Source organism: Pelodiscus sinensis, chromosome 1, assembly GCF_049634645.1.
Source record: "Pelodiscus sinensis isolate JC-2024 chromosome 1, ASM4963464v1, whole genome shotgun sequence".
In the NCBI taxonomy this organism is placed as follows: Eukaryota; Metazoa; Chordata; order Testudines; family Trionychidae; genus Pelodiscus; species Pelodiscus sinensis.
In genome coordinates, this window is record NC_134711.1 from 134762526 (window position 1) to 134788672 (window position 26147).

Genomic DNA, 26147 nt, shown 5'->3' on the forward strand with positions numbered 1-26147 from the left:
CTCACCTCCCCGGAGTGACTCCTCTCCTGGTAACCCCCCCCCCCCCCCCCGGCTGCCTAAAAGGGGGAGGAGCCCCACAGGTGCTATGAGTGCGACTCTCCTGAGCACCTAACAAACTGACACCCTGAGCTGAAGGGAAACCAGCAGAGAAGCAGCTGCCAGCCCGTGGGCTGTGGTGACTGTGGGAGGACGATTTTCTGTGTGACCAGAACTCTCCCTCAGCCAGGAACACTGGAGAAAAGGCGTCGGCTTCACTTCATTGCAATTAACCAGCCCACACACCCTGTGATTGTAAGTGTGGCATTTATTAAATGGCCCTCGCCCAGCTAAGTCACTGAGAGCAGGAGGAATCCATCATCACACTTTCACAGCTGTCACTTCTCCTAGTGACACAGGGAAGGGAAAAGAGACTGATTAAAATCTATAGACTTTTTCATGCAGAAATCATTTTTCACCCTACAAAGTATTATTTTGGAGGAATCTTCTGCCAGAAATGTGATTTCCCAGAATCTAGTCTTCTACAGGTAACACCCGTGTACAGTGTGGACCTGCCCCCCTGGGTGGAGTAGGGTCTCTGGGACAAATCACACATGTACCAGTTTTGTTAGGCTTTATCAGCAACTTCTGGTAATGATCTTCAGGACATGCAGGTAAAATCCCCAGGTGGATCCTTGCAAAGGTTGGCAGAGATCACCCTTTCCTGATCCCCAATAATGTGTGTGGATTTATAGCACCGCTAGCTCTATTTTTCCTTTTCCTCCCCCTGGGCAACCAGCTCTCTGATACTCTCCTTTCCCCATTCACACCCCTCAGGCATGTCTTACTCTCAGTTACCTTCTCCTGACTCCTAGCAAGTTGTCACCAGCAGCCTGGGCACAGGGTGTGTTGTACTCAGCAAGAGCGTACTCATCTGGGAAAGCAAAGGAGGAAAACGTTCTATTCCAGTGACAATTTGCCCCATCTGCAGCACAGGCACCTCTATCCTCAATACGTATTCCAGGCCCACCAGCATCTAATGGATCTTCTTGTGGCCTCCCCAGCTGTCTAGGGCCTTGTTTCCATGGGGGATGTGGAACACATGGTCAGCACCGGCTGCATTCTACTGAGCCCACTGACAATGTGCCAAAGGGAGAAGTGTCAGTGAGCACAGAAGCCATTTCTGAGGCTGGTTATGTCGGTGAGATGGCAGAGTGCTCGGTTACAGGGAGCAGAATCTTCCCTCCCCTCCTCTGGACATCTCTCCTGCTCTGGGCAGAGGTGGTTCCCAGTGGTTATCCCAACCCTGGGCAACCAACATGGGACTTCAATGTGTAATAGTAACTCTGTAGCCCTTGGCACTGCATGATGACTGAGACCACAGAAGCTGGTTGAATAACAGCTATTGCCTCCCCCACTTTGTCTTTCTGTCACAGCCATGAGTACTCAGCTGGTGGCTACTCGGGCCTTGATACTGTGGGTGGGTCCAGGCCAGACCAGATGAGACAGAAATGCTGATTTATTTTTACCATCCCGTCAAATCTCTGTTGTGATGGAAAAGTCACACACTGAATGAGATCAAGGGCAAACATCCCTCTAGTGCATGGGTTCCCAAACTGGGGGGCATGCCCCCGGGGGTATGTGAAGAAATTCCACAGGAGGGCATGAGGCAACCCAGCCCCCCGTCCCCAATCAAGTTTTGCTGCTATTTTTTGAGGAGGGGGCAATGAGGGTTTTTCAAAAATCAAAAAGGGGGCATGATGCCAAAAAGTTTGGGAGCCGCTTCTCTAGTGACTGTAACAATAGTCCTGGGGGTGCCGTTGTTCTTCCTTTCTTGTGTTCAAATGAAAGAAGAAGCAGGGGGAGAGAGAACTCCCAGTGTCCCCTCCTAGGCCCAGCGTGCTGTCTAATAACCCCTAAGAATTGGAGGAGCCAGGGAATGCTGTAGAAACCAGTAAAAATTGAAGCTTCACTGTGACCCCTGGCCAGAAATTGTTAATCATTCTGCAGGGTAAATCAGCCAAATTCAACCCCTATGGACATACTGGCAGATAACGGTTGTGTTTTTGTGTGTTTACATGTATACCATTAGAGGTTAACAATGGGACCAAACGGTTCCTGTCTAAACCATATTCATCTCTCTTCGAAGCCTGTAGCCAATCACGTGGAAAGGATGAAACACGGGCAGTTGTTTTATGTTAATCTGTGTAGTTAATTACCAGTGATGCCTAAGAAATAAGACTCCAAGATTGCCTACTGGTCACCTAAGGCAGGGGTGGGCAATAATTTTTGGCGGGGCACCACTCCAAGATTTTGGAAAGTGGCCAAGGGCTGCACGTTTCTGTGAAGGAGGTGCAGGATCTAGGGTGGAGGTTACGTGCAGAAAGGCACACAGGGTAAGGGCCTGGGGTGAGATGGTGTGAGGCCTGAGAGGGAGTTTGGTTGAAGGAGGGGGTTGTGATCTGGGCAGGGGATTCGGGTGCAGGAGGGAGAACAGGGTCTGGGAGTGAGTTGTGACCTGGGGGAGAGGGTTTGGATGGTGACCTGGGGGAGGGAATTGGGATATGGGAGGGGCTGTGATGCCAGAGGCAGGCTGTGGCTGGGAGGCGCTCATCTAAATGTCTTCCAGCCAGCAGCCCTGCATCACCCCTAAGGCAGGGTGGACTCCCTGCCTCCCGCAGCCCCAGACAGCTTAAAACTGCAGGCTCCTCTCTCCATGTGGCTCTCAGCTTGGGGAGCAGGGAGAGGCTTGCACTGCCCCCACCCCACAGGCCAATCTCTCAGCTCCTATTGGCCGGTTGTTTCTGATCAATAGGAGCTGAGGACTGGGCTTGGGATGGGGAGATCACACGAAGCTTCCTCCCCCCTTCAGAGCACCACATGGAGCAGCCCTGTGCTTAACACAGTGGCAGCTGCACGCCTGAGGGTCCTGCCAGGGTGTCCCCGGGCCAGATCCAGAGGCTTGATGGGCCAGATCCAGCCCATGAAACGTATCTTGCCCACCCCAGACCTAAGGACTCTTTTTATCTCAGATCTGCTTGATGCTTTATCAGGGGAAGCTTTAAGCCATCAGACAGATCTCCAGTCTCATCTGGCTCAGCCTGAACATGGACATTGGACTGTGACCAATGGACTAATTCTGTAAGAAATCTGCATCCACAAGGCTCATCGTTTCTACAATGAATCTGATCTCAGAACGGTCCTGACGTCTGCCTGCATACTGGTCTCTCTTAACCAATGTTTTTTTTTTCATAAAAAGTACTTTAGTTAATAGGAATTGGCTGTTAGTTTGGACTTGGGGTAAGCTCTGAAATATTTGTCAACCTGGGAGTCAATGGGTCTGATCCTTTGGGTTAGAGAGAACTTTTTTATGGGATGAATAAGATTTTCAGTAATCTGCATCATATTTGACTTGTGAGTCTGGTTGGAGGCTTTAAGAGAACTGTCTTGTTGGTGTCTGGTAACCGATGAGGCATTATAGCAGCTGGCTTGGTACATCTAAGTATTGGAACAGCCACCAGCTTTGGGGAGTGGCTGCCCCATTCTTTGCAGTTTGGTTCTAATTGAGTAACCTCAGCTTCCTTTTGCTGAGGGTGGGTGGGTGTCACACTGGTGCTGAAAATGGGAAGGGGGCAAATGCTGAAAAGGAGAGAAGGCTGCATCTGAGCACTTGAGGAGATGGGTCAGATTTTGCAGTTAATCAGCGGCTTGCGTTGTGCTAAATCTTAGTTCTTGAGGGACACATCTTGCTGTGGGTGGTTGATCTTTCAGTGTTTGATTTAGTAGGTCTAGTAAAGACCCACCAAACCGAATGCTGAGGACACCCATTTGAACACTGCTACTCCTCACAAGGAGTACAAGAAGTCAGTGGGAGTTTTTTCTCCCATCAACCTCCCACTGTGAGGACAGTGCTGAAACTCATTGTAACATACTTTTCTTTCATACCCAGAATTGTGACTTTTAAGGCGACCTTCCCCCATAGTATGGACTTGGCCTAGGTCTCTTCTTAGGCTCAGGCAGGCCTCCTACCTGTTTCGTAGTAGTCATAGATGTGCACTGAAGCAGGTTTGATATCAGAAACAGGAAAGCTTTGCTCAACTGAGAAAGAGAAACGGATCTCTTTCTGAGTCACCTGGAAATAGGATGGAAACAGGCATCAGACTTGGGTTCATTTAATATCCACTTTATCTCATCATTCCGAGCAGAGATTTCTAAGTCCCTTTGTCTCTTCTCTCCACCATAAACAGCTTTTAGTTTCTGTCAAATGTTCCCTTTCTTATTTTTCAAATCCCTGTGTAAAGTGCTGTGTTTTAAACCGTCTGCTTTTGGGGGCAGGGACAGAGGCTTATCTCTGTGGAAAATGCTGTGAAAATGAGCAGCTCTTCCATAAAGGTTAGTGATAAATCCAGAGCTCCCTTTTCATGGCACAATATTGCTGTTGTGTTCCTGCACTGCACTGTACTCATTTGTAGGTCTCAGAGCAAAAAATATGCAACGTAACTGCCATTATTCTAACTGGATTTATGTAGAGTGGCTAGGTAATTTGAATAGCCCACCCTACTGGTTATATGCAATGGTAACAAACACGTGAAATATCCACGTAGGAAACAATAAACAGGCTTGCTGATAATGTGTGGCTTTATTTCTGTAGGAATGTAGTATAAGATTTTACATAAACTATAAAGAAAAAAAAGAAAAAAGCCACATTCTTCCCCAGACTTACGTTCCGTAAGTAGAAGAAGACATGGTTGTTCTTGGTGTCCACCTGCATTACTGTGCGAGTCTTCTGATGCTTTAAACAAGGCAAATAATATCAACTTTCAACACAAGAGACATCTCCAAACCTATAATAATTTGTAGCTAAGGACCTGCACGAATCCCAGCGTGTCTGTAGTGCCACAATGACATCTAGTGGGCAAAATTGGTAATTAAAAAATGATATGTATTGCAGGCGTCCTAAGGGTATGAAAAAATCACCATAATGAAACACAGAACTTTTCAAACTTCAACCTTTTTTGCATTTTATTATGTACTCAGAATTAGACCCATATTAATCTAAAATTTTCCATGTTCCCATTTTTAATGAAAAGTGCAATGTCTCTAACACTAGGTACTTGTTTAAGCAAAATGAATAGACAAATATGTTTTCAGAGCTAAAAAAATAAGAACTTTCTTTCAACTAAGCTCAGGTAAAAAGTGTGAAGGATATACAAATTCCACACAATATTGCCAAAAATCAAGTTCTGGGTTTCATACAGCTCCAGACCCAAAGGATAAACCCAACCCCAGTATAATAAATGTGATCTGAATGCCCACTCATGCCCAGAGAAAAGCAGACCAGGATTGAACAGGCTCTGAAAAGAACTGCTTTTCACCACATCCCACCCTCTCCTTTCACTTCTCTGGAAGTTAAGTTGCATGGTTTGATGTTCACAAATATTTCTGTGGTATACGCCAATCATAGCTGCTGTTGAAAGGCATTCGGGGTAGACAGGCCTGAGGTTGAAAACCCACTGCCAGCTCAGATTTGAGTGTTTGATCTCAGGATCTGAGCCCATCACTCAGTCTCTGTATGGAGAGGGGGATAGCTCAGTGGTTTGAGCATTAGCTTGCTAAACCCAGGGTTGTGAGCCCAATCTCTGAGGGGGCAATTTAGGGATTTGAGGCAAATTTGTCAGGTATGGTACTTAATCCTGCCATGAGGGCAAGGGACTGGATGCAATGACCTTTTAAGGTCCCTTCCAGCTCTATGAGGCAGGTATATCTCCATAGATTAGCCAGGCTAATGCAAGCAACAGACTGGTAACCATACCATCACTGGCAGGGGTGTGTGTGCCTGTCTATCTAAGCATAGGCTAACTGCTTTCCCATTGTATTCTCAATAAACACAGCGCATTACCTTTTCCGCATATAAAGATCCTGTGTGGTTCTTAGGGTATGTCATGATCATAAGAGATGGCCAGCAGCCTGGGGACTAAGGGATTAATTACACCTAAGGCAGGTAGAGTGGTCAATTGGAATGTAGGTAGGAATTTCAAACTGGGACAAAGGAATTTTTGGTTTTTCCCTCCTTTGTCTCTGGGCGGTGCCTCTCCAGCTACTGAGGGAGACAGACATGTCTCTCTCTCCAAGAAACAAGTCTACACTTTCTGTAAGTCAGGTAAAGTTTAGATAAATCCGTCAGGTTTCATTGTTTTATGGTTTGGGAAATGGGATCTGATGTCTGTGCACTTTTAAAAAATGTTTTGGCTTCCCTTTGTAACTAAGTTCTAGGCCCATGGTGGAGTTTCTTCATGAGTATATTATTTTGTTACTTTTCCATCTAGTCATTATGCTTGCAACAGGAATACTGTGGTGATAATATAAGTTCTTTCTCTTTTCTTTTTATTAACCTGGTATTGGTTAATGGTTTGTGTCCTGGTTTGTACTTTAGGGGTGAGATTTCCCAAGTGATTTTCATATCAATACGTGGGTGGTGGCAACGGAGATTTTATTCCCAAAATCTAGATTTTGGGGGGAAGTTTTATACCAAAGCCTGGTAGATAAGGTTTTGGGGTATTTTTGCTGGCCTCCACTTCTGCATTTATCGTGCCAGAGTGGGGAAGGAGCCATGATATGGCATGTCTACACTACAAAGTTTTTATATGCACACTGCAATCACATCCTTTCGAAAGAACAGAGGGGTTTTTTTCTGACACTGGTAAACATCTTTCTATAAGGAAGAAGCCTTTTTCCAAAAGAGCTCTTTTGGAAAAAGGCAGGTATGAATGGGGAAGAGGGAATTCTTTCAGAAGAAGAGGAAAGAGAAAAAAGCACAGGTGCTCTGGTGGCCATTCCATCCATAGCAATCACAGCTTACATGGGAGGTAGCCTCCATCCAGTGCGGACACTATCTTTCGAAAAAGCAGATGGCTGTTTCAATGCGCTTTCGCGGGGTGGACGCTCTCTTTTGGAAGTTTTTTCAGAAGATCTCTTCTGGAAAAGCTTCTTCTAAAAGAAGCCTGCAGTCTAGATGTAGCCTTATAAGCATAAAACAGTTTTCTCCAAGACCACGGTAAGTAATATCCCTGAGCTCTCCCTCACACAGTTTAGAAAGGCACCAAGCCACTCCCTGGTATCAAAACGGTTGAGAAACATTTCCACAGTGTGCGTGGCTGGGAGTTGAAACTAATTAAATCCAGGCTACCAACAGGGTGCACATTTTGAACAGCAAGGGATATGAACCATTGAACCCCTTTCCCAAGACATGTACTGCATCCTCCATCATGTGGAGGCTTTAACTTGAGATTTAGTGATTTTCTAAGACATGGGCTTTAGCTCAACTGCAAGTTATGGCTTTGCTACAGGACTGCCAGGTGACGTTCTCTGGCCTGTGTTATGCAGATGGTCAGACTGGATCATCTCAGTGGTCCCTTATCCTGTGATCTCTGAATTATAACCTGGGGGGTGAGTCTATATACAACAGAGGTGGGTAGGGAGATATAGGTTCTTCCAGGCTTGCTAAACTGCACTGCGTACATTGGCATCATCCCATGGCAAGGCCTGGGGACCACATACCCCATGTGGATGAGGAGACACAGTGCCCAAGGCCAAGCACACTTACCCTCTCCAGGGGTAACTACCCTACTTGAGCACAGGGCGTCAGTGGCTAGACCCTGGGCACAAATAGTTTAGCAGAATTCTCCACGTGGCTTAGGACACCAGTTCGCTACTCAGCCCCTCTCCTTTTCCAGCCCCTGGCGTAATGGCCTCTGACCCTGGCTGCCCTTTGGGTGGATTACTGACAGCACCCTATTCCCGTACCTCCTGCAAGGACGACCTGACAGGGACGAAGCCCGAGAGCATCTTGACGTCGATCAGGGCCATGTTGGAGACAGTGCGCTTCCCGGCATAACTGAAACAGGAGAGACTGGGTCAGTCTGGATCGTGACTGGGGAGGAAATACAATGACACGCGCAGAAATCTCACTGCGCTGTGGGGCCCTTCCTGCCCCTGCAGTTCCACCAGCGGGTGGAGCAGTTAGCGGTAGGAGTCAGTGTCATTCCGCAGAAGGCCCTGCATGCCTTCCTGCAGCCACGCCATGGGCTGTTAACTGGTCTCCTCTTTCAGTCCCTCCCCTGAGACTTTGCCCTTTGTGGGCTCCAGAGAGCCAGGGCGGTGGCATGAGCTTACCTGGCGGAGATGACAAGGTCAAACTTGGGCAGGAAGCTGCCTGCACAGGAACCATTCGCTGTCTGCACGGAGAGAGAGAACCCAGAGGCCTTTTGGGGAAGGTGGATGTTGTACCTCAGGGTTGTCTAGAGAAGAAAGAAACTGTCATGTAGCAAAGTAGCCTGGGCAGCCCCTGCTGTGATGCTGCAGCACTGCTGAAAGGAAGCAAGGGGAGAGTTAAGAACTGAAAGGGCTAGAAGCCTGGGGGTGGGAGTCTTGTTTACCTGCAGAAAGACACAGCCACTGCCCTTCACTTCCACGCTGTATGTGCCAGGGAGGCTGGGCAGGGACACCTGCTGCAGCAGGAAGCGGTTCTTGTTGTCCACCTGGAAAACCTTCTTCGGAAGTTCCGGGGAGCTGATCGTGACCGTGTTCCGACCGTCTTTTGAGAAAGTGAGATACGCGTAGCGGGCCAGAGCTTGCAGAGCAACAACAGTGTCCTGAAAAATACCAGGCCCCTCATTAGAGAGCTACTCTGCTGAGATACAGTGTTTGAGATGGGAACCGCTCCTATACGGCAGAGAGCACAGCACCTCCCGTTCTGAGAGGGGGAGCGAAGGCGAGTCTGTGGCTTGAACTGAATTAGGACACCTGCACCCTGCTGCTGATTGCCACTGACTTGCTGTGAGAACTCAGGCAAATCACCACCTCCTTCCATGTGAATAGGTTACCAGGACGCCTGTAGCAGAACTCGCCGTGCCCTGGCAAGTAGTTACAGCAGCACAAGCCACCCAGCAGCATGAACAACAAAGGAACATGAATTTAGGCAGCTGGTGAATCAGCTCCTAGAAAGGAGGCTCCTTCCCCACTCGGGTACAATAAATGCAGAGGTGGAGGCAGCAAAAGTACCGCAAACCTTATCTGCTAGGCTTTGGTATAAAACTTCCCCCAAAATATTAACAATCTAGATTTTGGGAATAAAAAACTCCGCTGCCACCACCCGACTAATGATAAGAAAGTCAGGGCAGAGATCACTTGGGAAAGCTCATCTCTAAAATACAAACCAGGACACAACCATTAGCCAATACCAGGTTAATAAAAAGAAAAGAGAAAGAACTTTTATTATCACCACAGTATTCCTGTTGCAAGCATAATGACTAGATGGAAAAGTAACAAAATAATATACTCATGGAGAAACTCCACCACAGACCTAGAACTTAGTTGCAAAGGGAAGCCAAAATATTTTTTAAAAGTGCACAGACATCAGATCCCATTTCCCAAACCATAAAACAATGAAACCTGATGGATTTATCTAAACTTCACCCTATTTACAGAAGAGTGAAGAATAGTTTCTTGGAGAGAGAGACATGTCTGTCACCTTCAGTTGCTGGAGAGGAACTGCCCAAGGAAAATGGAGAGGGAAAAACCAAAAATTCCTTTGTCCCAGTTTGAAATTCCTACCTACATTCCTATTGGCCAACTCTACCTGAGTTAGGTGTAGTCAGGGCCGGCCCGAGGTATTCTGGCACCACAGGCATGGGCGCGCGGTGCCACCCCCAGGCACACGGCACATGCGTGGGCCCACCCATTGGGAGCGGGCCCACGCCCGGGGCACATGGTGCATGCGTGGCCCGGCTACAGCTGCTGGTGCGCAGCGCAGGGCCCACCCCTAGGGCGCATGGCGCAAGCAGAGCCCAGTCCGGCCCAGCTGTCGCTGTTGGCTTGTGCGCCGGACTGGCCAATGCCACGGGGATGCGGGCAGGCCGGCGCTGTGGGAGCCAGGCACATGGTGCCTGATGGCAGCTGTAAGGGACGCTGCGTACCCCTTACAGCTGTCATCAGGCGCCCCTCATTGGTTGGCGCCCTGGGCAGCTGCCCGGCTCGCCCATGCCTCCGTCTGGCCCTGGGTGTAGTTAACCCCTTAGTCCCCAGGCTGCATGATAGCATCCCACTCCCTCACTTCCTGGACCCTGCCCTACACCTGCTCCAAACCTCCTGTCAGATACATGGCTTTGGCGCCTGATTTGGGCTATTTTGCACCTAAAGGAGAAGGAAGCTTCAGAATCTCAGAGTCCTCTCTGGAAGCTCCCTCCCAGCAGTAGAGGGGCAGGGGACTCAGCTTGAGGGTTTTGACTGGTTTCAGGGTCTATTCCTTTGAACAGAAGCAATAGTCACCTGTGTGGAGGAGAAGCCTCCGTATGGATTCTGCTGCTTAGCAACCCACTGCACGATCTGAGCTGCATACGATAGATTCTTCTGTGTCAGGGTGGGTCCCTGGAGCAGCGCCAGCAGCACATAGCAGGTCATCTCAATCTCAGCAGAGGCAGCGCGGGAGTTGAAGGAGGGGGATATTTCTGCCAGAGGCTTGTCTTTCCGCTCCCAGTATATGGAGCCACCTGAGAGGAGAAAGGGTATTGTGAGAAGCCCGATCAAGAACCTATTGGTTTTTGTGCAATGCTGCCCTGTGGGAACTCAATGCTGGTACCTTGCTCCCATCCCTCTTTCACACAGGGCTAGGAGGTCTGGGAAGTTGTGGAGGGCAACTTCATTTCCCAGTAGCTACATTTTTGTGCTGCAAGAGACTCAAGATGCGTTTCCAGAGAAATGGAGTGGAAAGGAAAGGAAAGGAAAGGAAAGGAAAGGAAAGGAAAGGAAAGGAAAGGAAAGCTGCAAGAACATCCCACCTTAATTTCCCCTTCTGCATAGGCCACAAGGTAAAGAGATATTCACAGAATTCACATTCTACTTTGAAGAGAAGCCCAATCAAGGCTGCAGCGGAATAAGAAATAACAGAGGCCAGACATTAAAGGCTGATGTTTTTCATACTACAGACTATTTGCCCAAACCACTCTTAATGGGAAACTCAAATGACACTCACCAACTTTTTTAGCTGATTTGTCCAGCTTATCTAGAAAGAATCTCCATTTCTCCTTGTTACCCGCTAAGCCATACGTATAAGCCAGGAGCGCTTGGTCATAAGTGTTATCCACATTCTTGACAGATGCAGCATCCAAGCAGGACAGGCCTTTGTGGACCACTGGGTGCTATCAATACAGATGTGTGTGAGAGTTGTTTGGAATACAGTTTAGTGCAACAACTTCTTAAAGATGTCAACCTCTCGTTAGTCATTCATCACTAGACACTCATGCTGTGCGTGGCATGGTCCCTCTCACAGGTAGCAGTGTGCAGGAAGATCTCTTTAAGAGGAGGTCTTTTCTGAAAAGTGACCATGAGGAAATGGCACCTTCTTACTCAACATATCTGCTGGACTAGACCTGTGTGGACCAGAGTTTCATTCCTAGCTCTGCTTCTTGCCAGCTTGGTGATTTAGTCACTTTGCTTTTCTGGGCCTCCACTTCTACATCTGCACAAAGATAATGATACTGCCCTCCTTTGTCAAATGGTTGGGGATCAACTGATGGAAGGTGCTAGATGTGAGCTAGATATTATTTATTATTATTACTGTTATTTACTTGATGACTTTAATGACAAATAATTTTTCACTTCTGTCAGATATGTGGAATTATTCCAACTCTGGGAGAATGAGCTGGACTCGGTTTTGGCTCATACAACAACAAGGACTTGTTAACTATCCTCCAACTGCACAATCACAGAAACATCAAATGAATATTAAGAAGGTGATAATGGGATTGCACAGGTGTAACTAAAGACACAGCTCAATCCTGGAGAATGTTTTATTGCTGTCTATCTTGGACTCTGATCTTGTCTCCACCACACTATCTGGGTGCCTCTCAATCTTTAAGGTATTTAGTCTTACAACTCTTCAAAGAGCAATAGGAAGCTCCATTCATGGATCAATGACTGGTTAAAAGTCAGGTGAATGCATCATTTTCAGAATGCAGAGAACTAAATAGCAGTGTCCCCCAGGGATCTTGTACTGGGACCAGTGCTATTCAACATATCCATCCATTATATGGAAAGGGGGATAAAAGTGAGGAGCAAAATTTGCAGAGAGAATCCTCGAACACTAGAACTGGAAGGGACCTTGAGATATCGAGTCCAGTCCCTGCCCTCATGGCAGGACCAAGCACTGTCTGGATCATCCCTGACAGGTGTCTGCTGACCAGCTCTTAAATATCTCCAGTGATGGAGATTCCACAACCCTCCCCACCCCCAGCAATTTATTCCAGTGTTTAACCACCCTGAAAGGCAGGAAGTTTTTCCTGATGTGCATCCTAAATCTCCTTTGCTACAATTTAAGCCCATTGCTTCTTTTCCTATCTTCAGAACCCAAGGAGAACAATTTTTCTCCCTCCTCCTTATAACGCCCTTTTAGATACTTGAAAACCACTATCATGTCCCCTCTCAGTCTTCTCTTTTCTAAACTAAACAAACCCAGTTTCTTTCAGTCTTCCCTCATAGGTCATGTTTTCTAGACCTTTAATCATGATATAGAATTACTGAGGATAGTTAAATCCAGAACAGATAGTGAAAAACAACAAAGTGGTCTTCCAAAACTGGATGTGTGAGCAACAAAATGGCAGAGGAAATTCAGGGTTTATAAATGCAAAATGATGCATATTGGAAAATACGATCTCAACAATACATATAAAATGATTGGGCCTAAAATAGCTGTTATCACTCAAGAAAAATCCTGGAGTCATTATGGGGAATTCTCTTAAAACTTCTACTCAATGTGCAGCGACAGTTGAAAAAACTGAGAGAATGTTAGCATCCATTAGGAAAGAGTCGATGAGATCAAAATATCATAATGTCACTATATAAAGTCATGGTATGTCCACATCTCACATACTATGTGCTGTTTTGGGTGCCCCCTCTCAAAATATATATTTCAGAAATGGAAAAAATACAGAGAAGAGCAACAAAAATGATTAGAGGTATCGAACTGCTTCCATATGAGGAAACATTGAAAAGACTGTTCAGCTTGGAAAAGGGACAGCTAAGGGGGCCTATGATAGTTGTCCATAAAATCATCAATGGTGTAAAGAAAGTGAATAGGAAAGTGTTATTTACCCTGTCACATAACACAAGAATGAGGGATCACAAAAGGAAATTAATAGGCATCAGGTTTCAAACAAACAAAAGGAAGTATGTCTTCACACAACACACAATCAACCTATGGAACTCCTTGCTAGGGGATGTTGTGAAAGTCAAAAGCATATCTATGTCCAACAAAGAATTACATAAGTTCATGGAGAATAGGTCCATATGTGAGTATTAGTCAAGATGGTTAGGAATCAAACTTTGTGCTCCAAGTGTCCCGAAACCCCTGACTGCCAGAAGCAGTAACTGGATGACAGGGGAAGAACTGCTTGAAAGTTGCCCTGTTCTGTTCATTCCCTCTGTAGCATCTGGCACTGGACATTGTTAGAGGGCAGGATACTGACCATTAATTGGACCCAGTATTGCCATTCTTCTGTTCACTGACCAAATCTGAGCTGGAGTCTGCCTTTAAGGAACTCTGCTTTCTAGCACAACTGGGATATTGTTGACAGCTAAGACTGGCTAATGATAAGTGGATCCCTAACCGCCGTTAGACTGGGGATGCAAGACATGACTAGCTGATATAGTGCATGAAGTGCCCAGTGCATTTGCAAAGCCATTGACACATAATCATTCCGATACATCATTGGATACAATATAGACCCCTTGATACAGCCAGATACAAGCTTAGTGTGCAAAAGCAAGTGTTTAAGGCATCAGTGAAGAGTAGAAAGGAGGCACAGATTTGCACTTCCATGCTCTTTGTGACGTATGCCTGGCCAGTCTAATAATGCAAGTTAGCACTTTATTCTTACTGAGCTGAGGTGTCCGGCCTTGAGCAATGCTGCAGTAACATAGGCTGTGAGTGAAAGTCCATCTTCTGTTTCACCCTGAGCAGAATACAAAGAGATCATTATAAAGCAAAATGTAGACAAGTGAAATACTCAGCTACCAGCAAGATTAGGACAAGCATTGAATGTTCATACAAAGACATAGGGTCAAATTCTCCCTTCAGGTGCCCCAATATAAAGGGAGAAGCATTTTAGTAAGTTTACTCACAGCTTACACTTGGATAATAAAGCAGAAGGTGTCCCCATACGCCTTAGTTATAAATGCATGTATGCAGCATAGAGGACTAAAACTAAGACTCTGTGGCTCATGAACCCATCCATTTCTATTGCATCGTCTGTCAGTACTAGTAGGATTTAGAGTCTGTCTGGGGAATGGTGCTGGAGGTAACTTATCCCAATGACATGTCTGAACATTTGGGGATTAGAATGCCACGGGGCAGTGGTTGGACAGTTATAGCCCAGTGGTAGGACTGGAAGCTTGGGAGAAAGCTGAGATCACTCACATGCAAGGCATTATTGAAATGCTTCCCTGCATTTAGGAAGCAGCCATCTGCATTCTGCTTACTCGCCAGCCAGTTCAGGGCTTGAGATAAGACATTACCATCAATATAGATGTAGCGTTTGGCTTCTACAAAAGACTTGTATACGAAAGCAGTGAGCCTGCAAGGGAAGCAGACAGCAGGAGTGAGGAGCAGGAGACAGAGAATCTCTCTTTTCTGCTGCCACTTTCCATATGGGGGATGCTGGAGGAGAATCCAGAGCCCAATCTGGTCTCATTTAAACCTCCGCTCCATGGTTTTCCCCATAACCATCCTCTGGTGAGCAATGCTACATGGAGAAATCTGTACAAAGGACAATCACCTGGGACTGAGGGAACATTGAACAGAGGGCCCATGTTTCAAGGCCCATTTTCCACCACCCCCAGAACTCTCCCTTAACAAAGCCATTCCTAGAACAAGGACAGGAACACTGGTATGTTCCCTGCTGGGCAGTCAGAGGCTAATATAGCCCCACATCTAGAAAGGCAGGAGGTCCCCAGTCACTCAGCTGCAAAAGGTGCAGGATTGACAGGCAGCCATGCAGACGGGATTGACAAACCCTACCCTACCGAGTGATGTTCTCTGCTCATGCCCAGAAGAGGTACGCTTCACACTGAAATGGTGTACTGAGCTAGCCATTCCCCTCACCTGCACACCCCACCCGGACTGCACCGAAATCTGGAGGTGAAAAGCAACATTTGCCATTGCCCAATTCCCTCAAGCAACACAGCCCCCCTGAACTGGGGGGAGAGGGTGGGAGTGGAACGATGCTGTAGAGGTGAAAGGCTCTATTGCCCATTCCCTAGTCCCAGGCCATCTGTTTCTCCCCAGCCTCAGGAGACTGTAAGCAGTGCCATACAGGTGAAAGGCTCCATACAGCCCTGAGCCAGTCAGTCTTCCTGCTGGCACTTCCCTCCCTGACTACAGTATCCGGCTGTAAAAGTATTCCTGTTCCAGCCCACAAACAGCTTCTTTCCCTATCCTGGGACCCTGCACAGCTTCCTGTGCTTCCCTGCACAGCTTACCAGATGCTTCCTTCCTCATCACTGTTCCCAAAGGAACTGAAGGACCCATCCCAGCGTTTGTAGACCAGCTGCCTCTGGTACCCTGGAGCCAAAACACAAAGGACATACGCTCAGTGGACCTTTTATTGCTTTGATACATTGAAGCTGAAGAGTTTTGGATTGAATAATGAAGGCAGTTTGGGTGACTGATCTCACTGGCTAATTGTTTGTGCCCTGCAATGTACCATCACACACATCTCTGAGGCTCTCTGAATCTATTGTTTTAGTTGGGGTTGGTCCAGCTTTGGGCAGGGGGCTGAACTTGATGACTCCAGAGATCTCTTCCAGCTCTAGTAACTATTGCATGTACACTGGGACTAGAATGACATTTTAGCAAACTCAGCTACAGGATTAGAAGGAATCTTAGTATTTCTCACCGCTGACTAAGTAGCCAATGCCTTTGAGTTTGGTCTCTTCTCTCAGCTGTCCCGTCTTATTCAGATAGTCCAGGATGTAGATGTTGGGGGCAAACAGGGCCATGTTCTGCTCCCCGCAGCCATAGGGCATCCGGAGGAGATTCTCCAGGTTCCTCATGGCCATGCCCAGGAGATCCCCTGAGCAACAGAAGACAGAGGGAGTGAGTGGAACTCTTAGCTAGTATTTAACACGTTACATGATACAGTTTTATTCCCCCAAATTATGCATTTGCAGAGGAAAACAGAGAAGTTTCAGTGAAGACCAGAAAGGTTGGGTGAAAAAGGAGAAATCCCCACATCTCTCCACATGGGTAGCTTCTTCGGCCATTTATTTTTACAATACAGAGCTGCAGACAAATGAGATAAATAAGAAAGATCTAAGGAAATGGAAATCAATAGTAAAGAATGTCTGAGCATCGGTACTACGTTACGTGCTCAGAAATAGCTGTTATCCTTTAACAAACAGGTTCCATTCTAGGATCCACATTCTGTCTATGCTGCAATTTTAAAGTGATTGACTTCCAGTGAGTTGCATGGGCACATCTGAGTGCAGCAATTGGCCTAGGAATATGTCACGGCTAGGAGTATGTCACTGCTTCAGTTTGGTCACTGGGACCAGCCATACTACAACTCACATTGAGCCGGAAAAAGACTGAGCCCCAGTTCAAAATTATGCTAATTCATTCCAGATCAACAGTTCTCATGGGTCAGTATTTCCACTGCCTTGTACCTTGTATTGTTGTGAGAGTTCCTCAGATCCTAGATATCCTTTTCAATGGGAAATTCTGAATTACCAATTTTCTTTTCATTCCAAATGGGAATGAAAAAATATTAAAATTTCAACATTTCCCACAACTCTCAAGTTTTGTTTCAGAAAAATAAAATGACATTTTTTCAAACTCATCAAAGCATTGTTCTCATTTTAACAAGACTGATTTTTGCTGAACTGACATTTTTTTGAATTTTTTTCAGCAAAAATCTGATACATCCCAACAGAATGGTTTGGTGTTGTTGAATCAGAGCCTTCCAACAGAAAAACCATTTTATTGGAAAAATTTGGACAAGTTCTTAGTTATTTATAGCTGTGCAAAATGGGTGTGAAACACTAACAGCTCCAAGTGACAGGATTGTACAATCACTCTACACTCCCATAGCACTGGAATCAGTGAGTGACAAGGTAAGATTGAAGCCAGGGGAATATCAAGCCCTTTATTGTTAGTATGAACATTAAACCTACCAAGGACAGAAAAAAAGGCTCTGGCAGATCCCTGCACCAGGTTTTCTGGGAGCTTTGGAGAGATGCTTTCAGAAACAGCGCTGTCTGTTGATAAAATATAACAACAATAAATCATTTTAGTTGGTTTCTTCCCTAGCTACTAACTATCCCTTTTATAGTACCTATTTTCCAACAATTATCACACAATTTAAGCATCACATCATCCAAGCATTATTATTCTCAATCCAGATGGGGGAAGCATGAGAAAGTGAGGTAATACATTTTATATGGTGACTTAGCGGCAAAGCGGAGAATCCGGACTGCCAGTCCAGTGCCACAGCCACATGACTGTGGCTTCTCTCAATATAACAAACAGGGTGTCTAGGTAGGTCTGCGCTGCGTCGAGAGATGTGACTGCCACAGACATCCCAAAGTAGCTTTGTTCCAGTTAACTAGAGTAACAATAGTAGCAAAGTGGCAGCAGCGCAGGCTGTAAAAGACCCTGCATAGGTACTTGAGTGGCCAGCCAAGGCTGTCAGGGCTCCAGTACTATTGCTATTTAATGTAGTGAAACTAAACTAGCTAGTCAGTCTCCAGATGCTACAGACGCCCTCCTCATTTCCACGCAGATACATTCTATGGCATGCAGTTGGGTGGTGTTAATATAATCATGAGGGGGTGGCTCTGCACCATCCCACTAGCCATTACCTGGCAAGGGCTGTGCTACTGCTTGGGGGCCTGAATGTGAAACCCACCACACTGGTTCAATGATCCAACAGGACTGATATGTGGAAAGCAACAACCAACCACAAGTGAAAAACATTGCTTCAGCTCCCTCAGTTTCAAAGAACCAAGGATTATTCATAGGATCATAGGACTGGAAGGAACCTTGAGAGGTGTTCAAGTCCAGTCCCTTGAAGGGCAGAGAAGGGCCTTGGTTAAAACAGTCTTCATCTGGACGTCTCTCATACAGTGATCACTTGCTGAATTTAACAAGAGGAAATTGGAGGGATGCTCTTACTTTTGGTACAAATGAGGGAGCTCTGGGTCTCTTCCTTTCTGATACCTTCAGGCTGACCACAGCAGGGAAGTGCAGAGGGAGGAAGAGAAGAGGAACAGACAACAATGAACAAAATAATTCTGGACAGCACATCTTTGTAGCAACCAGTATTGCCCAGGGACATCCAAGGGAAGGTGACTGCCCTTTCAATCCGGGGCGGTGGGGAATCACTCCTTCTTTCTCTTGGTAGCCAACAGCGTTGGCCCTTTGTATGCTATTCCCCTCCTCCAGGAAAGCAGCGGGGAAGTGGGCAGGAGAAATTCACAGCTGAGGAGGAGAGCTAGGCACAGTTCCAGCTTTCTCTGATACGGCGGCTGCCAGACACTTCACATGACAAGTTCTGCCCCTTTCTCTTCCCCCCTGCAGCATTCTTACAGAAATGGGCCAAAGGCATCAAATGTATAGAAAAGAATTTCCTCAAAGTCTGAGATCATCTCTTCCCCACAGACTTCCCTAGGCTTCCACAGGTGTTAAGAAAAGGCAAATTGGCCCCATGAGTGTCTGGTTCCAGACAAGTCTGCAATAATATGCCGGATGCCATCTAATAATGCAAATTCTATTCTCAGTTCTAGCTGGACTGATGGCCACTCTGCACCACACTGGCTATGTGCCTGCAACCATATCTCATCACCCTCTGTTGAGAGACAGGGGACAGCCAAAGAAGATACTCAGGTAGAAAAGCTTGTGGTTTTAGTGATGAAGATGCCTGGCTCTGGCTCTGGTGACTATAGAAGGTGGTTTCTTTAGACGTGCATGGATGTACGGCTTGAACGACAGCCAAATCCAAGCAAGTGAAGCCTGTCACAAAATATGTGGGACAGTGAAATTCCATCAGAGGCCATTTTGGTGCAGTGTTTGGCAACTAGTTTGGAGAGAGTAGGTTGAACTTTGATGCCATAACTCCTGTGTGGATTGCAGCCTGGCCCACTACGTCCTCTGACAAGTATCAGAGGGGAAGCCATGTTAGTCTGAATCTGCATAAACAATGAGAAGTCCTACGGCAAAGACCCACTTCGTCAGATGCCACAGGATTGTTACTTCCTCTGAGTATCACATGTATTCCATGGGCTTCCCAGGACAGCATTTGTGTCAGTCTCAGGGACTCTCTTAAACTGCCTTTACGTGTAGCTTAGCACTAGACAGGTGAGAAAAATAGAGCTTGTGTTAGACCCAGAGTTGATGCTTTCACTAGATGCTTTGGGAGGGAGAGCTTCATTAAGCACAGACACTGTAACTGACTGTTCTTTTCCCATTTTTTCTCCTCTCCTTTCCCTCCATGTCCCTTCTCTTTCTCTGCTATTTATTTGGAACCTGAACCCCCTTAACTCCATTCATCCTAAGAAGTGGGTTGTGCTCATGAAAGCTCATGATCCAGATACATGTTTTTTTGTTCTCTAAGGTGCTGCAGGATTCTTCACTGTTTTTTAAGTTTTTTCAGTTACAGATTAACACGGCTCCCCCTCTGAGATTAGTGAGAAAGAGTCAAATAGAATTTAAAGAGACGCATACCCCAGAGACACCATTTTTTATTATACCTCAACTAACAACAGGTTGATGACTGTGTCCACGCGTTCCAGTCTTTGCTCCTGAGATGCATCGATCGACCTTGCTTCAGCAGTAACGGTAAAGCTCACATTGCCTGAAAGAAACCCCCGATTCCAAGAAAGAAAATTAATTTAATGCCAATGTAATCCTAGGCTTTTATATTCACTCCTCCTTGGCTGGCCTGAAGGAATTCTGGGAAATTCCCTCCCTTCCAAAGCAGCCAATAGTGTTTATGAATTCTGGTCATTGATTTTACTGTTGCAGTTCATCACAGATAGAATAAACTACTATTGGTGAATCTTGTCTCTGACACTTACAGGGCAGCTTGGCAGAACTTCACCGAGCCCCTTGCAAGTACCAGCAATGTGGAAATTGGAAGATGATGCCAAAAGCTTTGTAATCAGTATAAAATGTAACTTAACAAAAATCCTATTACTCTGGAGACACAGAAGCTTTTCTATTGTTACCTTTGCAGCTAGTAATCTATTACAAGCCTGCACTTTACCATGCTGTAATTTTGGATAGAAAAATTATTTTGGCTTTAGAGAGTTCACAATTACACTATAGAGTCGATAAAATTCTTTACGCACCAGGCTTTTTGAATGCAAGTTTGAAGTAAAATGATCTCTTGTTTATATTTTTTTGGATATTACAAAAGATCCTTGTATAAAATTTGGACCACAATGATGATCCCTTTGGGGAAGTCTTTGTAAGTTAAAAAATCATGTTACACTTCCAACATTCTACACATAACAAAACTCTAAGCCATTTAACGTAAAGGCTACTTTTGGAAAGAAAATATTGAAAACTTAGAGGCAGATTCTTAGCTTGGACTTTACTGTAGCTAATGGAGCCAATTTATATCAGGATCTAGTTCAATATTTCTGTCACACTTTGTTGTTATTGAAAGATTTCTGAATTTGGGTGCTTTCATGTAAATTTTCTATTTCTGCTGTGGGTTTCAGTGAGCTAAGAGTGTTTAAAGAGCATGTAAAATTCTTTGTTAACAAGGAGCAAGTTCCCAGGATTGGGCAGAGGTGGGGTTATGTACAGAAATCCAGGACAAGTAGGCTGTCCTGACAAAATCATCTGATTTTGCGGAAAAACTTGCCAGCTGTCTACACTGGCCGCTTGACTTTCCGCAAGAACACTGACGATCTTACATGAGATTGTCGATGTTCTTGAGGAAATACTATGCTGCTCCCGTTCGGGCAAAAGTTTTTTTCTGAAAGCACAGTACTGTTTTCCGCAAAAAAGCCCCGATCACGAAAATGGCGATTGGGGCTTTTTTGCGGAAAACCGCATCTAGATTGGCCACAGACGCTTTTCCGCAAAAAGAGTTTTTGTGGAAAAGCATCCTGCCAATCTAGATGTGCTTTTCCAAAAATGCTTTTAACGGAAAACTTTTCCATTAAAAGCATTTCCGGAAAATCATGCCAGTGTAGACATAGCCGTAGAATCCTGAAGATGTGTCACATAAAATCAGATGAGCTCAATGGTCTTTCCTGGAGCATAGGAGGACTGAAATGTTGGGAACAAAAAGCGGTAGAACACAGGGGCTTACTTCACTGTCACGTGCCTGCAAATACTGAGGCAGGGGAGATCAGCAGAGCTGCTTCAGTGAAGTCTTGTATGGCTAGCAGAACTTCCCAGAAGTTCCTGTCCATAGGTCAGCGGGTGGGTGATTGCAGGGCCAGATTAAGACCTTTAGAGGCCCTAAGCACTGAAAAGTTTATGGTGCCCCCCATATGTAATTCAAAATAAAAACAATACTATACCATAAAATATCTTTTTTTATGCCCCTGGTTTGCTTGTGCCCTAAGCACATGCTTAGTCTGCCTATTGGGTAATCCAGACCTGGGTGATTGGATAAACCAGCAGTGGCCTTGAGAATGACAAAGGCAAAGAAACTTACCCAGTTTTTGGGGGATAATAGTCCAGGACGAGGTTTTCCTCTCGTTGGCACACACCCTTGCAGTGTTGCCTCCTGGGGAAACAGGCTCTATCTTGTAATCCTTGGACTCTTTCAGGATGGTAGTGACCTGAGAGAGGGAGACAAAATAATATTTCACTGGCTGTTCTGAGTGCCAGCATGAGGCATAAGAAGAGGTTGGTTTCCTCCAGAGACTGTTTCTGCCCTGTACCCACTGAGCCATCCTGGGGCAGAGAGGTACAGCACATGTAGGAGGGATGGGGCATTCTTCAGAGGTGATAATAAACCCTGTCTCCGGCCCTTAGGCACGTCTGCAGACACCATTCAAGTAGAAAGTGAACTGTACTTTTCAGAATGACTTATTCCAATACCCTGGCCAATGTCCTCTGATGGTTGTCTACATGGTGAGGCAGTACCTGGCAAGCCATGGTATGAATCTACAGCACACTAGCATGCTGTGCACTAACTGGCTGCATGGGCCATGCTGCCATGAAAATTCTGTCTTGTGCTTTGAGAACACCAAATGCCAAAGGACAGACCCCTGCAAGGAGGACAGTAGCAGGATGTAGATACCTCTCAGAATGAGTTCTCATTTATGATATGGTCTGTCTGCACTGAAGGATAGAGCATCAGTCAATAGACAGAGCCAGCATAGCGCCCCTCCCCCCCCCACACACACACCCCATCACCGTGTGAGAAGCCAGTGCAAAGAAGGCTGAGCGGTTGGAATGAGACTGGGAATGCTTCGCTCTGCACTGCTGCTTTCTGCTCTAGCTGCAAGAGGTAACGCCTGCTGGAAACACGACTGAGAGCGGCTCAGGAAGGACAGGGTAAGGCCATACTGTACCTCGATGCATTTGTCCAAATAGTTGAAGGCATTGGCTATTAAATTAAACGTTTCCCCTCGGACAATGGAGTAGGGCATGGTCAGATCGACAAAGAAGGGCTGGAAGGCTGTGAGGGAGGTAGAGGGGGCTATGCCAAACCCAGCCTCCTTCTCCAGGCAGAAGGCGCTGACTTTCCATTCTGTGATGGTGTCAGGGATGGTGAATGAGACACTGGCCTTTCCATTGGAACTAAAAGTGCAAGAGACAAAGCGAGAAGAGAATTGGATCATTCACCGGGTATTTTACAGCGAATCAATAGGAGAGACTCTGAAACCATGTTCTCCTTTCCCACTTCACAGGATACCCCACTCCCTACTCAGAAAATGTGGTTAGCTTGGAGGTAGAGCTGAAATTCATAATTGTGACCACAATGTTAGAGCCCTTGTAAGGATGTTGAAGTTGCTCTTTTTTAAAAAAAATTAGAGAAGTAGGGGATTGGTTTTAAAAAAAAAGAAACACAAAAGAATGCTGTAGTTTTGCAACCCCAAATATCCATACCCACAAATCAGACATGGCACTGGATGGGTGACATTAAACCACAGAAATATACACACTCAAGATCAATAGTTTTTAGGCCCTTTTCCTTGCTTTTTTGTTGCAGATTCTATTGGCAACCATGGGAGAACGCTGAAAGCAACCCACAGTTTTTCTTGATGCTGAAAATAAAAAAAAGTATTTCCTGACCCTTTTTGCCCTTTAAACAAACAGCCTTTGATGCCATAAAGTTCCAGCAGCGAACTATCAGATTCCAGAGACTTGGAGCTGGGTAATATATGAGGGTACGTCTATACTACAACGTTAATTCGAACTAACTTAGTTCGAATTAGTTAATTAGAACTAAACTAATTCGAACTAACGCGTCTAGAACTAAAAACTAGTTTGAATTAGCGTTTTGCTAATTCGAACTAGCAAGTCCACATTGAGTGGACCCTGAACAGGGCTTAAGGATGGCCGGAAGCAGTGCCGGCAGGGCATCAGAGGAGGACTTAGAGCGTGGAGATGCTGTGTCAGGCTAGCCGAGGGCTGTGCTTAAAGGGTCCCGACCCCCACCCCGGACAGACAGTTCTAAGGGGTGCCCCGCTTGCAAAGCAGTCCTGGCTTGAATTGCCCGGAGTACCCACACTGGGCACATCACACCACTCGGCCATTAGCCCGGCTGCACTTGCCGCAGGCTGCCATCTGGGCAGAGGGAGTAATCGGGGGGCTGCAGGAGAGCTTCCACCCCCAGAAGCCCGCAGAGCCAGCCCAGTCCTCCCCATCGGGGGCTCGTGCCCCATTCCTCCCTCACCTCCTTCCACTTACCCTTCCCTAGTCCCTTTTCTTGATGTACAAAATAAAGATAACGTTTCTTCCAACATTGACTCTGTCTTTATGGAACAAAACTGGGGGAGACTGGGAAAAGGAGGTGGGAGAGGGGAAGAGAAAGGCTGGGAGAGGGGAGGGCAACTAACATGATCAGGGGTTGGGAACAGGTCCCAGATAAAGAGAGGCTACAGAGACTGGGACTGTTCAGCTTAGACAAGAGGAGACGGAGGGGGGACAGGATAGAGGTCTGTAAAAGCAGGGGTTGGGTGGAGAGGGTGCATTCAGAAAAGTTCTTCATGAGTTCCCATAAAGAAGGACTAGAGGACACCAAAGGAAAGGAATGGGTAGCAGGCTTCAAACTAATAAGAGAAAGTTGTTCTCCCCCCCCCCCCCAAAAAAAAGACCAAAGAGTTAACCTGTGGAACTCCTTGCTGCAGGAGGCTGTAAAGGCTACAACTAGAACAGAGTTTAAAGGGAAGTGAGATCAAGTCATGGAGGTTGGGTCCATGGAGTAGTCTTAGCCAGGGGGTAGGAGTGGTGTCCCTGCCCAAAGTTTGTGGAAGGCTGGAGAGGGATGGCACAAGACAAATGGCTTGGTCACTGTCTTCGGTCTATCCCCTCCAGGGTCCCTAGGGTTGGCCGCTGTCGGCAGACAGGCTACTGGGCTAGATGGACCTTTGGTCTGACCCAGGACGGCCATTGTAAGCTCAGGGCTCAGGGTCGGGGGTCTCAGTGGACCCCCTTGATTTTCATGCACACCTGCTCCTGGGTGGCCAGGCTGGCAGCTCTCCTGCCCTAGACGGCCACTTTCCTGTGCCTAGTACGGAGATCGTGGACGAGGTCCACAATGTCTGCACTAGCCCAGGAAGGTGCCCGCCTCTTGCGGTCCAGGGCAAGCTCCCGGGAGCCACCAGCCTGGTCCCGGGAAGAGGGGGAGGGCTGGGGGACATCGGGTGGGTGGCTCTGTTCCGTGCCAGGTGCAGGGTCTGCTGGCTGGGTGCTGGCAGGCTTGCACCTGGCACGGGCACCGTAGCCAGCCTGTGCCCCTTTAAGGGGTCCGGGGCTGGGAGGGGGGCATAGAGTTTCCCTGGTGTTGGCCAGAGTGGCCACCAGGGAAACCTGGGTAGGGCTAGCCTCCCACTAGTTCGAATTAAGGGGCTACACACCCCTTAATTCGAACTAGTAAATTCGAACTAGGCTTAATCCTCGTAAAATGAGGTTTTCCTAGTTCGAACTAAGCGCTCCGCTAGTTCGATTCAAATTCGAACTAGCGGAGCGCTAGTGTAGCGGCTATGAATGTTAGTTCGAACTAACGTCCGTTAGTTCGAACTAACATTGTAGTGTAGACATACCCTGAGAGTTCATAGAGGCCTGGAAAGCAGCCACATTACAAAACCTTCCTTGAGACCTCCAGCGAGTACTGGGCAGTCACTCAGAGACTCTCTTAAAGATGGGTTGAGCTCTTGAGGCAGGAAAGAAGCAGCCACCTTGATGAGGGGGGCTGACTTGTCCTAAGTGGCCAGTGTTCCAATGTTCTGGCTAGATACAGATAGCTGCAGCGGCACAGGAGCCAAGCAAACAGAGCTGTAAACAGGAGAGTTTGAGTGGGAGTTTGTAAGGGGAGTTTGGATATTGGAACTTGTTTGGAGTTTGTTTTTGCTGTGGAGGGGGTGTTTTGGTTTGTTTTTGTGTTCACCGGACTAATAGGATTTTGGTGAGAAAATAGATAAAACACAGAGGCATTAGTGGCCATGGCCCAAGTAGTAGAGAACACAAGGAGGATGATTGGATGTGGTAGCTGCGGTATGTACATGATGGAGGGGGTACCTGAAAGGAGTTTTGTTTGCATGAAGTGCTGCCTGATAGAGCTGATGGAAGAAAAGATCCAAGGACTGGAGATGCAGGTGGAAACTCTGGTAGAGTTTAGAAGGGGGTTTGAGCAGATAATGGGGCAAAGGCATGAGGTGGCTGAAGGGGAAAGTTTAGATATTCAGATGGAAGCAGGATCAAGGGCCTCAGAGGGGGGACTGCTGGGCGAAGAAAATGGACAGTGGAAGCATGTGACTCAGAGGACCAGGCAGAGGAAAAGATGGGCCAGTGAAGGAAAAATAGAGCTCAAGAACAGGTATGTGGAGTTGGAGAATGAAGAAGGGTTATAGCAGGCAGATAATGAAGATGGAAGGGTGAGGAAGAAGAGAAGAGTGGCTAGTCCCATAGATAAAGGGGAAGAGTTAATGGG

The 26147-nt window shown here is 46.6% G+C and overlaps 1 protein-coding gene across 1 annotated transcript in view; it reads right to left on the reverse strand.

Moving 5' to 3' along the window:
* Window positions 1–286: 286 nt before the first annotated feature.
* LOC102448833 (ovostatin-like) overlaps window positions 287–26147 on the reverse strand; it is a 72069-nt gene continuing 46208 nt past the window's right edge. The window contains exons 19-36 of the mRNA XM_075902489.1: window positions 22564–22792; window positions 21699–21825; window positions 19774–19877; window positions 18200–18251; window positions 17200–17283; window positions 15924–16100; window positions 15508–15589; window positions 14447–14603; window positions 13908–13982; window positions 11006–11171; window positions 10303–10523; window positions 8412–8627; window positions 8149–8273; window positions 7780–7870; window positions 4700–4768; window positions 4006–4108; window positions 835–910; window positions 287–383 (exon numbers count right to left, since the gene is read on the reverse strand). Of these exons, the coding sequence (XP_075758604.1) occupies window positions 332–383; window positions 835–910; window positions 4006–4108; window positions 4700–4768; window positions 7780–7870; window positions 8149–8273; window positions 8412–8627; window positions 10303–10523; window positions 11006–11171; window positions 13908–13982; window positions 14447–14603; window positions 15508–15589; window positions 15924–16100; window positions 17200–17283; window positions 18200–18251; window positions 19774–19877; window positions 21699–21825; window positions 22564–22792 (2206 nt within the window). The 3' untranslated portion in view covers window positions 287–331. The remainder of the gene's footprint in view (window positions 384–834; window positions 911–4005; window positions 4109–4699; window positions 4769–7779; window positions 7871–8148; window positions 8274–8411; window positions 8628–10302; window positions 10524–11005; window positions 11172–13907; window positions 13983–14446; window positions 14604–15507; window positions 15590–15923; window positions 16101–17199; window positions 17284–18199; window positions 18252–19773; window positions 19878–21698; window positions 21826–22563; window positions 22793–26147) is intronic.